This window comes from Equus przewalskii, chromosome 22, assembly GCF_037783145.1.
Source record: "Equus przewalskii isolate Varuska chromosome 22, EquPr2, whole genome shotgun sequence".
Classification (NCBI taxonomy): domain Eukaryota; kingdom Metazoa; phylum Chordata; class Mammalia; order Perissodactyla; family Equidae; genus Equus; species Equus przewalskii.
Window position 1 is genome coordinate 52,365,972 of NC_091852.1, and position 14,657 is coordinate 52,380,628.

At 39.6% G+C, this 14,657-nt stretch overlaps 1 protein-coding gene across 24 annotated transcripts in view; it reads right to left on the reverse strand.

Moving 5' to 3' along the window:
- ZNF169 (zinc finger protein 169) overlaps nt 1–14,657 on the reverse strand; it is a 122,914-nt gene that overhangs the window by 18,386 nt on the left and 89,871 nt on the right. For 22 of the 24 annotated variants that reach the window (XM_070589973.1, XM_070589966.1, XM_070589962.1 and 19 more), the window contains one exon: nt 12,353–12,440. Coding sequence is in view for 11 of the 24 variants with exons in the window: in XM_070589966.1 (XP_070446067.1) it covers nt 12,353–12,385 (33 nt within the window). In the remaining 13 variants the exon portion in view is untranslated. Of the gene's footprint in view, nt 1–11,869; nt 12,441–14,657 lie in introns of all 24 variants that reach the window. The other 2 variants (XM_070589968.1, XM_070589967.1) reach the window with 1 other exon arrangement.

The following is a 14,657-nucleotide window of genomic DNA, read 5'->3' on the forward strand; positions in this document are numbered from 1 at the left end:
TGTAGATATGAGATAACATCTTTGGTGAAGAGATAACGTTACTACGTTTCCAATTTGGATGTCTTTTCTTTTTCTTGCCTAATTAACTCTGACTAGAACTGCCAGCACTATGTCGAACAGATGTGGCAAAAGCAGGCATCCTTACCTTGTTCCTATACTTCAGGAAAAAGCTTTTCGTCTTTCACCATTGAGAACAAACGTTAGCGTAGATTTTTCATACATGGCCTTTATCATGTTAAGGACGTTTCCTTGTATTCATAGTTTACTGAATATTTTATCATAAAAGGATGTTCAATATTGTGAAATGCCTTCTCAGCATCAATTGAGATGATTGTGTGGTTTTTATCCTTCATCCTCTTAATGTGGTGTATTACAGGATTGATTTTAATATGTTGAAACATCCTCGCAATCTGGAAGTAAATCTCACTTGGTCATGAGGTACAATCCTTTTAGTATGTTGCTGAATTAAGTATGGGAGAACTCTGGCGAGGATTTTTGCATCTATATTCATAAGGGATATTAGCCTGTAGTTTTCTTTTCTTGCAATGTCTTTGTCTGACACCTCTGGTATCAGAGTAATGTCATCCTCATAGAGTGAATTAGGACATGTCCTCTCCAATGTTTTGGAATACTTTGAGAAAGATTCATGTTAACTCTTCTTTATATGTTTGATAGAATTAGTGAGTGAAGCCATGTGGTCATGAGATTTTCTCTGTTGGGAGGTTATTACTGATTCAATATGCTCCCTAGTTGTAAGTCTATTTAGAATTTCTGTTTTATCCTGAGTCAGTTTAGACAGATGTGTCTTTCTAGAAATTCGTCCATTTCACCTTGGGTTGCCAATTTGTTGGCATATATCCGTATTCCCTTATAATCCTTTTTATTTTTTAAAAAAATTGACAGTAACATCTCCAATTTCATTTCTGATTTTAGTAGTTTAAGTCTTCTTTTTTTGTCAGTCAATCTAGATAAAATATTTGTCAATTTTGTTATTTTTTTTAAGGAACCAACTTTAAGTTTCATTGATTTCTCTATTATTTTTCTATTCTCTATTTTATCTTTGTTCTAACCTTTATTATTTCCTTCCTTCTGTTAGCTTGGGATTAGTTTGTTCTTCTTTTTCTAGTTATTTAAGGTATGCTATTAGGTTATTGATTTGAGATCTTTCTTCCTTTTTAGTGTATGCATTTACAGCTATAAATTTCCCTCTAAGCACTGCTTTCACTCTATTCCATAAGTTCTGGTATATCATGTTTTCATTTCCATTCATCTCAGGCTATTTTTTCCTTCCTCTTGTGATTTCTTCTTTGATACATTGGTTAAGAGTGTGCTACTTAATTTCCAGAGTTATTGTGAATTTCCAGAGTCCCTTCTGTTATTCATTTCTAGTTTCATTCCACTGTTATCAAAAAAGTATGATTTCAGTCATTTCAAATTTATTAAGACTTACCTTGTGACCTAACATAAGGTCCATCCTAAAGAATGTTCTGTGTCACTTGAGTAGAAGGTATATTTTGCTATTGTTGGGTGGAGTGTTGTATATACCTCTGAGGTGCAATTAATACACAGTGTAGTTCAACATCTATCTTTCCTTACTGATCTGTCTGGCTGCTCTATTTATTATAGAAAGTTGGATATTAGAGTCTCCAACCATTATTGTAGAACAATTTTTCTCTTCAATTCTTTCCATTTTTACTTCATATATTTTGGGACTATATGTATATATTTATAATTGTTATATGTTCTTTCTGTAGTCAATGTTTTATCAACATATGATGTTCTCTTAATCTCTTGTTCCGTTTTTTTATTTAAAGTCTATATTTTGTCTCACAACACAGCCATTCCAGCTCTCTTTTGGGTACTATTTGTATGGAATATCTTTTTCCATCCCTTTACTCTCAACCTCTTTATGTTGTTATATCTAAAGTGAGTCTAGTGTAGACAGCACATACATATATCTTGGTTTTTTTACTCTAGTCTACTAGTCTATGCCTTTGATTGGAGAGTTCATTTCATTTACATTAAAGGTCATTGCTGAAAAGGAAAGATTTACTTCTGCCATTTAGCTGTTTTCTGTGTGTCTTCTATGTCAGTTGTTCCTCAATTCCTCCATTACTGCCTTTTTAATATTTTTTTTTTTCTAAAGTAACACTTTTATCCCCTTCTTTCCTTTTCTGTATTTTTTTTAGTATTTTCTTAGTGGCTATCTTGTGGATTACAATTAACATATTAAACTTGTAAAATCTACCAACTTAGTTTCAATAGTATAAAAACACTCTGCTCCTCTACTTTTCCATCCCTCTCCACTTATTTTATATCTGTCAGGTTACATCTTTATACTATATACTACCCCTATTTTATAATTGTCAGATTACATCTCTATATTTTGTATGCCCATTAACATAAATTTATAATTACTTTGTGCATTTGCCTTAAATCATATAAGGAAAAGCAGAAGTTACAAACCAAATAAAAAGTACAATAATAGTGGCTTTTATGTATACCTATGAAGTTAACTTTACTAGTGTTCATATTTCTTTTTTATGGTTTAGAGTTACTATCTAGTGTCATTTCAGCTTAAAGCATTTTTGTAAAGTGGGTCCACTGTTGATGAGCTCTCTCAGGTTTTGTTTATCTGAAAACATCTTAATTTCTCCTTCATTCTTGAAGTATAATTTGCTGGCTATAATCTACACAGAACTGAAATATAATGATGTACACTCGATATTTATATAATATTACAAACCAATGTAACTGCCAATAAAATATATATATATATATAAAGAATTATTACTTGATAGTTTTTCTGCCAAGACTTTAAATGTGTTATCCTACCGACTGGTGGCCTCCTTTGTTTCTGATGAGAAATCAGCTGTTTAATCTCATTGAGGAGCCTTTGTAGGTAACAACTTCTCACTTGCTGCTTTTGAAATTCTGTCTTTGTCTTTGGGTTTTGATAATTTGACTATAATATGTTTTGGTGTGGATCTTTTGAGTTTATCCTGTTTGGAGTTTGTTGAGCTTCTTGAATGTATAGATTTATGTCTTTTATCAAATTTGGGAAGTTTCTGGAAATTATTTCTTGAAATTTTCTCTCTCTCTCCTTTCCCTCTGCAATTCTCATCATGGGTATGTAAGTACACCTAATGGTGTGTCACAGGTCTCTTAAGCTCTGTTCGTTTTTCATTATTCTTTTCTCTTTCTGTTTCTCAGAATGAATAATCTCAACTGAACTATTTTCAAGTTCACTGACTCTTTATTTTGCCTGCTTAAATATACTGTTGAACCCTCATAATGAATTTTTCACCCTAGTTATTATACTTTGCAGCTCCAGGTTCCTCTTTCTAAGTTCTCTTAATTAATATTCTCTATTTGTTCAACCGTTGTTGACCTAGCTCCTTTAGTTCCATGACCAAGGCTTCCTTTAGCTCTTTGTGCACATTTAAGATAGTTGAGATAAAATCTTTGTGCCCGAACTTCCTCATGGATGGTTGGTATGCAGGAAGTGTAAAATGCCATAGCATTCTCCTGCCACAAAGTCGGAGCTTCTTTCTTCATCAAATCTTCCAGTTTTGACTAGATTCCAAAGTTCTACGAAAGTTAATTCTGACAGTTTTTGGCAGCTCATTAGTTGCTTTTGGGCAGATGGATTTCCCTACTCAGCCATTTTTGATGATACAAGTTCTTTTTTTAAAAATTGTAAAATCCCATTTATATGAAATATCCACAACAGGTAAATCCAGAGACACAAAGCAAGTTAGCGATTGCCAGTGTCTGGGGAGAGCAGCAAGTGGGGAGTGACTGCTTGATGTCGGCTTTGGGAGTACTGAAAAAATGCTGCTACCAGACAGAGGTGATGGCTGACAACACTGTGAATACACTAAACGCCACTGAATTGTACATTAAAAAATGGTTAATTTTATGTTATGCGAAATTCACATCAATAAAATTTTTTTAAGTCACTTCAAGGAGATGTGCATCCAAGGGCACTTTCTGTAACAGGGCCCAGAATATTAACACTTTCAACAAATCAGAAACAGAGGGACTATTCACACGACTCTCACCATCCTACCTACACTCTCAGTATGATCAGAATTTCCCCCACGTTCCTTACTCTTCCTATGTCAGTACTCTGAGGTGAAGTCAGGCTCCATATGGGGTTAACACATGGAAGTTCCCTGTATGTCACTCATATCTATGGCCTTTCTCCCTCTTTCAATTCTCTGATACTGAACAAACTTAGAGTTTCACATTCAACGTATTTATAGCATTCTCTCCACCCCTGTGAATTTCCACTTGTGGATTATCTGATGCTTGTTCAATTGTGAATTTTGACTAAAGGCTTTTCCACATTCAAAACATTTATAGAGTGCTATGGACTGAACCGTGTCCTCCCAAAATTCATGTTGAAGCCCTAACCCCCAATATGTCTATATGTGGAGATGGGGCCTCTAAGGAAGTAAGTATGGTTAAATGAGGTCATAAAGGTAGGACCCTGACACAAAAGGGCTGGTGCCTCATAAGGTGAGAAAGAGACTCAAGCTCATTCTCTCTGCCATGTGAGCACACAGTGAGAAGGAAGACATCTGTAGGCCAGGATGAGTCCTCATCAGGAACCAAATCAGCCGGCACCTTGATATTAGATTCCTAGTGTAAAGAATTGTGAGAAACACATTTCTGTTGTTTAAACCACGAGTCTATGGTATTTGTTATGGCAGCCCTAGCAGGCCAATACAGACTTTGGTACTGAGAGTTGGGTGCTGCTGTGACAAATACCTAAAACTGTGGACGTGGCTTTGGAACTGTGTGATGGGCACAGGCTGGGAGAGTTTTGAGGTGCATGCTAGAAGAACCCAAGACTGACGTGAAAGGACTGCTGGCCGAAATATAGACATTAAAGGTGATTTTGAGGAAGGCTAAGAAAGAGGAAAGTTAGAGAGAAAACATCCATCTTCTTAGAGAATGCACAAATAACCATGAACAGAATGTTGGTAGAAATAGGCATTAAAAGACATTCTGGTGATGTCTCAGATGGAAATGAGCAACAGGTTACTGGAAACTGGAGGAAAGGTGATCCCTGTTATAAAGTGGCAAAGAACTTGACTGAACTCTGTTCTGGTGTTTTGTGGGAGGTTGAACTTGTGAGTGACCAGACTGGATATTTAGCTGAGGAGATTTCTGAGCAAAGTTTTGAAGGAACAGTTTAGTTCCTCCTTACTGCTTATAGTAAAATGTAAGAGGGGAGAGATGAATTGAAGAAGGATTTGTTAAGCAAAAAGGAAACTGCACTGAAGATTTGGAAAATTCTCAGCCTTTGCAAAAAAGTGAGAAAGCTTGCTCTGAAGAGAACACTGAGGGCATGCTGAAGAATGATTTGATAAAGAGATTAGGATGAGTGTGAACCACGAATTTAATCAACTTCAGCAGAAGCCAGGAATAGAGATGGGATTATACCAGCAGAAACACTGCCAGCTGGGGCTAAAGTAAAAAGAGAAAGCAGGATGGAATGAGGAAGTCTTCGAACACGCATTATCTTTCAAGAAAAGGGAGGAATAACCCTGAAAGCAATTCAGAGATTGTCAGGGCTGCCAATCCCACACCACAGGCCCAGGGGGCAAGGCTGCCCACTCCTCAGTTTTAGCAGGGCCTTTGCTGAGAGCCATGGAGGCAGGGTTGCCCCTCTGAGCCAAAGGGACACTGTCAACCCAGAGGACCTGGAGAGGAGAACTTCAAACCAGAAGATTATTCTCAGCCCAAACATCTAACAGAATTTATCTTGCTAGGCTTTGGACTTGTCAGGACCTGCCACCTTATCTTCTTTCTCCCTTTTGGAATGGCAATGTCTGCCCTCTGCCTGTCCCACCATTTTATTTTGGAAATTAACTTGTCTGGTTCACAGGTTCACAAGTGGAGAGGAATTTTGCCTTAGGATGAATGGTACTTCAATTTGTGTCTCACACATGCCTCTCATTTAGAGGATATTTATATGAGACTTTGGACCTTAAAGTTATGCTGGGATGAGTTAAGACTTTGGGGGCTCGTAGGACGAAATAATGTATTTTTCCTGTGAGGAGGGCATGAACTTGGGAGGCCAGGGTTTGGAATGCTATGTACTACACTGTGTCCCCCCAAATCCACAAGTTGAAGCCCTAACCCCAATGTGGCTATATTTAGAGATGGGACCTCTAAGGAAATAATTAAGGTTAGATGAGGTCATAAGGGCAGGGCCCTGATCCCACAGGAATAAGAGGAAGAGACATCAGAGCTGTCTCCACCATGTGAGGACACGGCAAGAAAGCAGCCATCTGGAAGCCAGGAAGAGAGTTCTTGTCAGGAACTGAATCAGCCAGCACCTTGATCTTGGACTTTCCAGTCCCCAGAACTGTGAGAAAACAGAATTTCTATTGTTTAAGCCACCTAGTCTGTGGTATTCTTTTATGGCAGCCCCAGCAGACTAATACATGGGGTTTCTCTCCAGTGTAAACGCTGATGCTGATCAAGGTTTGCATTTGGACAGCAGGCTCTCCGTCTCTTACCACATCCACAGAGCTTCCCACCAGTGTGGACTCGGTGGATCCGGGGGGAAGATGGTGGGAGCTCTGGCTGGAGCACTCCCCACAGACACTACATCTGTATGGCTTTTTTCCCCTTCTCTGATGCTGGCCAAGTTGTGAGTTTGGACAGAAACCCCTCCCACATTTATCACATCTGCAGGGCTTCTCTCTGAAGTTGACTTTTTGGTATTGGGCCAGATGTGAGCTACAGATACAGCGTTTCTCACACACCTTTTACACTCACAGGGCTTCTCTCTGTGAGACTGTGAGTTTGCCTATGGAGAACAAGGTGTGAGCTCTAACTAAAGGCTATCCCACACTTACTGGATTTTCAGTTTCTCTTCCAAGCTCTGATGCTGAAAGAAACCTGAGCTGGATTAGAATCCTTCCTTTCCCCACATTTGTTGCAGCCATAGGGTTTCTCTCCAGTATGAAATCTCCAATTCTGACTGAAGCTTTTTAAGCATACAGTACACTTGCACAGTTTCTCTCCAGTATGAATCCTCTGATACTAAGTTTTGAGCTTTGAATGAAAGATTGACTGCCATTATCACACAAGTAGAGTCTCTCACCAGAATGAATTTTCTGATGTTGCCTGAGCTCAGAATTGAATCTGAACCTTCTTCCACAAATGACACATTTGTGGGTTCTTCTTCCTGAATAATCATTCTCTTGGGTAGGAAAGTCTGAGTTTAGACTGACATTGCTCCTATGCTCATCACATCCCAGGGTTCTTGCTCCTGTGGAATTTTCCTTATGGAGCATGGTCACTTGCCAGTAAAATAAGAGAGTTCCTTAGGGAGGGTCTTGGAGGAATCTAACCTGAGCCAGTGTGACAAGCTTTCCCTAAAGCAGGCTCCTGAGGACCATTCCTGGGGACCATTCTCGGTGCCAATAAGACACAAACATCTGACATTTTTTCGCTCACAAAATAAGATGGCTTGTCTCCACCTTCATTGGAGAATGATGTTTTGATTTAGGTTGTGTATGCGAATCTTCTCCTACTCAAACGTGAGTTCACCGAAAGCAGAGGCTATGATGTTTCTGTCCTGACGTTCTCTGTCTCATCAGGCAAAGGAGGCTTTGCATTCTGTCCCTACGTGTCCGACACACAAGAAACACAGACAAACTCCACAGCAGCTCATCGGCTGAACTGGCGAGCTAGCACTGTGGCCACGTGTAGTGCCTCTATCCAAGACTGAGAAAGGAGGCAGGTGTTGGCTCCAGGGTGGTGGTTCCAGTCACTTCCCAACTACTAAGTCTCCTTGCTTGGCCTCAGTGCTGGTCCTTGTAATCTCACCATCAGTTGCAGACCATGAGCTTTATCATGAAGGAGTAGAAAGTCAGGTGGGAGGGAAAACACAAGGGCCCAATCAGAAATATCCTGTCCTCTCGGTCCCTCCGGGGACACCACAAGGGTATCCAAGTTGGATGCCAGGGGAGGGGCTAGCACAGAAACTCTGGCCCCAGGCATGGTGAAAAGCATGGCTGATGGGGCAGAAGCACCAAGATTAACCTCATCGTTCTGTTTGAAATATTCTCTAATTTCTCTTGTAATTTCTTCAGTGACCTAAGGATTAGTAAGAAATATGTTGTTTAATTTCCAAATATTTGATATTTACTTAGATATCTTATTATTGATTTGTAATATAATGCTATTAGATTCAGAGAATATACTCTGCATTCTTTAAACTCTTTTAATGTTGTCTTTTATAGATTAGCATGTAGTCTATCTTGGTGACCACAGTGATAGTACTTGAAAATAATGTGCATTCTGCAGTTGTAGGGCGCAGTATTCTATAACTATCAATCAGGATGATGCAGCAGCTAGTTTTCTTCAGATCATCTGTGTCTTTAGTGGTTTTTTACCTAGTTGTTTCTATCAATTGCTCAGAGGTGGTTAAAATCCCCTGTAAAAATTGTAATGGTACAATTGCTTTTTTCTTCCTTTAATTCTGTCAATTATTTTGAAGCTTTGTTATTAGACACATACACATAACTGTTATGTCTTCCTAATGAAGTGACTCATATCATTCAGAATTGTTCTTTCTTCCCTCTGTCTTGAAGTCTATTTCATTTGATATTACTCCATTTTCCTCTTCCTTGTTGAGTATAATTACAATAGAGACTTTAAAGTGCTTGTCTAATAATTTCATCTACGGGTGAATTATGGTACGTGAATTACATCTCAATAAAAAAATTTAAAATTTGAAAGATGGGTAGGATTAAGAATAGTCAAGGAAAGAATAGAGGTCTAAGGGGCTGGCCTTCTGGCCGAGTGGTTAAGTTCGCGCGCTCCACTGCAGGCGGCTCAGTGTTTCGTTGGTTCGAATCCTGGGCGCGGACATGGCATTGCTCATCAAACCACGCTGAGGCAGCGTCCCACATGCCACAACTAGAAAGACCCACAATGAAGAATTTACAACTATGTGCTGGGGGGCTTTGGGGAGAAAAAGGAAAAAATAAAATCTTAAAAAAAAAAAAGGAATACAGGTCTAAGAATCTAGATGAGGCCTAGAGGGAGGCAGGGAACAGAGATGCCATGAGCAAAGGAAGAGAGGGAGCAAGCCCCAGACATGGCTGGGCTGGAGCAACTGGCAGGAGGGAAAGGAAGTCAGTGGTGGAACAGAGGGCAGAGGTGTGGCAGCATCCTGTGGATGGTTCTGAAAGCAAACAGAAGAACAGAGACACTCTTCTATAGAGCTGTAGGTCATGCCAGATGAAACACTCATGCCTCCTCTCTCAGTCATATTTTGTGGTGAGAATAACTAAGTGCAAAATTCATTTCATGGATAAAATTTCCACAGAACAGGTTCTCAAATATTGAGAACAAGTTAAATTTCCAATAACTGAGAAATAGTGGTATGGAATAGTGAAAATCTGTGAATGTTTGTAACCTGTAAAGAGTCATAGATTTGAATGTGAATATTAGTGGTTTCTCCATCTTTAAAAGCATGATGCTGAGGCAGTCACTAGTTTTAATATGCTACGATTTTATCATTAAAATCTGTCAAAGATGCACACAGACCAAAATTATTAATTAAATTCCAATGATAGGAATAACTGAATGTTCATTAACTGATAAATGAATAAACAAAATGTGGTATATCTACACAATGGAGTATTATTCTACCATAAATAATAATGAAAATATTACTGCTTTGGGCTATGACATGGATGAACCTTGAAAATATACGCTAAGTGAAAGAAAACAGACACAAAAGACCACATATTATATGATTTCATTTATATGAAAGGTACAGAATAGTCAAATTCTTAGAGACAAAAAGCAGATTAGCGGTTGTCAGGGGCTGAGGGAGGGGAGAATGGGGAGTGACTCCTAACAGGTATGGGGTTTCCTTGGTGGGTAATGAAAACATGAGGGTTGCACAGCTTTGTCAACATACTAAAATCTACAGAATTGTACACTTTAAAAGGGCAAATTTTATTGGATATAAATTATACCTCAGTAAAAAATTTTTTAAATGTTTTAATTCCAGTGATAGGTAAACCCCTAAAAAAGTTGGGAATCTTATCAGAATGGAGTCTGTGCTGTAGATATCATTGTTAGTAGACCATCAAAGGCTCCTGCACACAGCAGACATTCAAAACAATTTTAAAGAGTCAGTGAAGGAGTGCTAGCTAATTTCTTACACGTTAACAGCCTGTAGGCACAGCCCCCTTCTGTATCACAACTCTAATGCATATTCCAATTTCCCCTCTCAGGCAAAGGCCCTTGGGAGAAATGCCTAACTGTCATGTTGTATATATAAGTCAGAATATTCCATATAATTCAGATGTGACATACAACAAAGTACCTGGAAATGCGATTTGAAAAACTCTAAAATATGTAATTTTTATGCCTCAAAATAACAAACAGCAAAACAAACAAACCCCTTTGTTTTTTAGTTTTTTCAAAATAATGGTCCCTTTATAAAATAAGTATAAGTGCCAGATACTCTTACAGGTATGGAAACTTCATCTTAAAAAACTAAGCAAGTCAGATGCTTATGCCCTGGCATCCAGGAAAATAATGAATATTGAGAGATGTTGGTCATAGACAGGATGAGGTTCAAGGTGTGCTAAGGATCCCACAGGAAGTGGCAGAGTAGAGACAGGAAAAGTAAGCCAGTACAATGTTCCATTTCAGCCAAGAATGCTTCTCTATTAACATCATAAATGGTAAAGTGCAATGTACAAAAGAAAAGCTGTCCCTGTTACTTTAGGGAACATGGCATGCATTAACATACACACTTTCTCTCAAAGGTAGAAAGATTTGACAATTGAGGGACACAGAGCTCTCAATGATATTCTGTTAACATCAAAAACCAATCATTTTAGGGAGCCGGCCCCGTAGCTGAGTGGTTGGGTTCATATGCTCCACTTCGGCGGCCCAGGGTTTCACCAGTTTGGATCCTGGGCACAGACATCAGGCACCGTTCATCAGGCCATGCTGAGGTGGCATCCCACATGCCACAACTAGAAGGACCCACAACTAAAAATATACAGCTATGTGCTGGGGGGCTTTGGGGAGAGAAAGGAAAAATAAAATCTAAAATAACCCCAATCATTTTAAACTTATATAGTAACAGACAAATATCCACCATATAAGCTCAGTATTAATATCAAGTTCACATCTTCTTGCAAAAAAATTCTACACTGGACATATTTATAGGACAGACAATGCAAAACTTACACTATTTTGTGTAATTGATATAATTTACACATAAGTATCCTGCCTGGCATCTGTTTAGGTCGTCAGTAAACATCAACTTTACTCGATTATGTCAAATTCACAGGCTACCTAGTCTTAGGGATTATAAAATCTTTCCTTTAGGACATATATTTATTCAGGTAGTATTTATTTCCAATCCTTGATTTTAACATGGCAAACTCCTTCTCAAAATCCTTCAAAACCCAGCTTGCTCCAAGTTCAAGTCCACACTCCTCAGCCTGGCTTCCAGGATTCTGGCTGAACTGTCTCCCTCCAGTCTCAGGGGGATGCAGGCAAAGCCTTCAGGTGCCAGACAAGTAATGAGTGAGCAGAGCAGGGGTCTCGGTCTCAGGGTCAAAGGGCACAAGGAGGTGTGACTAAACTATGGAGATGCTGTTTGGCTCCAGCTACTTGTCATCCACCAAGAGTGGGGACTCAAAGACAGTGGGGAACAATCTATTCTCAGAGAAATTGGCAATCCAGACCTTTAGGGTAATCTACAAATTTTTAAGTGTAGAAAACTCATTTAAATACAAAGCACGGGCTGGCCAAACCAAATCTATCCACATGTCACAAGCAAATAGAATGTCAGCATCCTCACCTCTACAGAGAAACCAACGTGACTCAAGGCCACTGGCTGCTTCAAGCTTCCCACGTGGTGAGGGACAGTCCATTGGTCACCCAGTGTCTGAGACGCAATAGGCTTCCTGCCACATCCCCACAAGAATGCCTTCCCTCAGCTCTTCAATTTGCCCAGTCCATCAGGGGCAGCTCAGGGAACTCCTCCTTTAAAGACTTCCTTCACTTTTTTTGGCCTTGGGACTTGCTGAGCACATGAGAATGAATGTCCTGTATTTTCATTTTGACTGCTCAGGCTGAGCAGTCTGTGCTGATAACAGTTTATTACTTGGTGAATTCCTGAGTCACGAATGGAGTAGGGAAGTCTGAGAGAGGGCTCCAGGTAAGATGGACCATACCTCCAAGATCAGGGCTGGGTATGGCCTAACACCAACAAGGCAGCTCCAAGACAAGAAAAGGCAATGGGTCCATCCTGCAAGACCTAGGAAGAAAGGTGAGGACTTACCTCGTCTGTGGCTGTCAGGAGCCCTGGGGCCATATTCCTGGTCTCCTGAGTGCTCCGCCTGGAGGAGAGTCAAGTTGCAGAGGCAGATCTAGGGAAAAAGAAGAGAGGTAAGAGGGATGCTGAGGAGGAGCATTGTCTGACCAGCCTCCCAGGTCAGCAGAGGAGAGGGGGAGTAAGGAAGGCAGGTTGCAGAGGGCATCAGAGCAGCCCACTCTTAAGCAGTAACCAGTGTCCTGTAGGTAAGGCCCCCAGAGCTGGAACAGCAGCAGGCTTGGCCTCAATCTCTGGTTGGGAAATGAAGCCCCCAGCAGCTGGGAAAGACTCTGTCACTGTGTGGACTCTGTTAAGAGGAAAAGGGCGTCAGAGTGCCCACAGGTAAGCATTCACATTGAGAAGTAAAGTGACCTATCATAGTGAAAACAGAAGCTACCCATCCGTATCTGCCCTGAGGCCAAAGGATGAGGCCCAGGAAATTCAAAACAGAAGGAGCACTACAGGACTCCACAGAATGGCGACCTGGGGGAGACCTGAAGCAGGGGGAAGCCATAACCTGGTTGCACCCTCCTCTCCACTTAAATATCCAAGATTAGTTCCCAAAATTTGAAATGTGACTTGAAATTTAAGAATGGGCAGTCAGCAAATGGCTCAGTCTTCAATAAGTCAATTTCGTAAAGAAATTTTTAAAAGAGGAGATGTTCCTTAGTGAAAAGATACTTAAGAGAGAAATCATTCTTCAGATGTCATCTACAGGCCTTGACTGGGCCCTAGTTTGCACAAATGAACTGAAAAACGTTTGGGGACTACAAAGGACAGTTCAATATGAACTGTGTATTAGATGATGTTAGAGAATTATTGTAAACATCGTTAGACGTGACCATGATATTCTGGATATAGAGGAAAACAACAGTCATCATTAAGAAACGATGCTTAAGTACTGAGGAGTGAATTAACATATTTACAATTTTTTTTAAATGTGAAGCTTTTGACAAGTTAATAGCATTAAAAGAGGGTGGAGAGCTCTTATCGAATAAAAGGAGACCTGAGAGGCACATCAATCAAATGCAATGTGTGGACCTTGTTAAGGCATTTTTGAGGCAATTGAGGAACTCTGAACACTGATTAGATATTAGATGATATTAAGGAATCAATATTAATTTTATTAGGTTTAGGTTAAGAAGGGGCTGCACTGATGCACCCATGGCACAGTGCTTAAGTTTGGTGCACTCCACTTTGGTGGCCCGGGTTCATGGGTTTGTGGGTTTGGATCCTGGGTGCAGACCTTTACCACTTGTCAGCCATGCTGTGGTGGCGACTGACATATACAGTGGACGAAGACTGGCAACAGATGTTAGCTCAGGGCTAATCTTCCTCAGCAAAAAAAGAAAAAAATAATAATGAGCTTCACTGATACCCTCTGCAAATAATTGTGGCTACGCTTTAAAAAAACAGAGTGCAAAATCTATAGCTAACATCATATTTAATGGTGAGAAACTAGATGCTGTCTTCATAAGATCAGAAACAAGGTAAGGATATCTTCTCTCACCACGCATGTTCAACATCACACTGGAAGTCCTAGCTAATGTAAGACAAGAAAAGGCAATAAAAGGTACACAGATTGGGAACGGAGAAACAAAACTGTCTTTGTCTGTGGATGAGCTGATTGTCTATGTAGAAAATCCCAAAGAATCAACACAAAATTTCTGAGACTAACAAGTGATTATATCAAGGCTGCAGGACACAAGGTTAATATACAAAACTCAACTGCTTTCCTATATACCAGCCACAAACAAATGGAATTAGCAATTAAAAGCACTACAACATCCATATTAGCATCCAGAAAAAGGAAATACTTAGGTCTAAGTCTAAAAAATAACTTTTGTATAAGATCTGTATGAGGAAAACTATAAAACTCTGCTGAAACAAATCAAAGATCTAAACAAATGGAGGTAGTCCATATTATGGACAGGGAGACTCAATATTGTTAAGATCCCAGTTCTTCCCAACTGGATCTATACGTTCACACAACCTCCATCAAAATCCCAGCAAGTTACTTCAAGGATAGCAACAAATTGGTTCTAAAATTTATATGGAACGGCAAAAGATCCCAAAGAGCCAACACAATACTGAAGAAGAATAACGAAGACTGACACAACCAGATTTCACAACCTACTACAAAGCTACAGTAATTAACAGAGTGTGATATAGGCAAAAGTTAATTAAAAAATAGACAAAAAGATCAATGGAACAAAACAGCACAGAAACAGACACACAAAGAACAAAGGAGCAAAGGAAATTAAAAAAATAA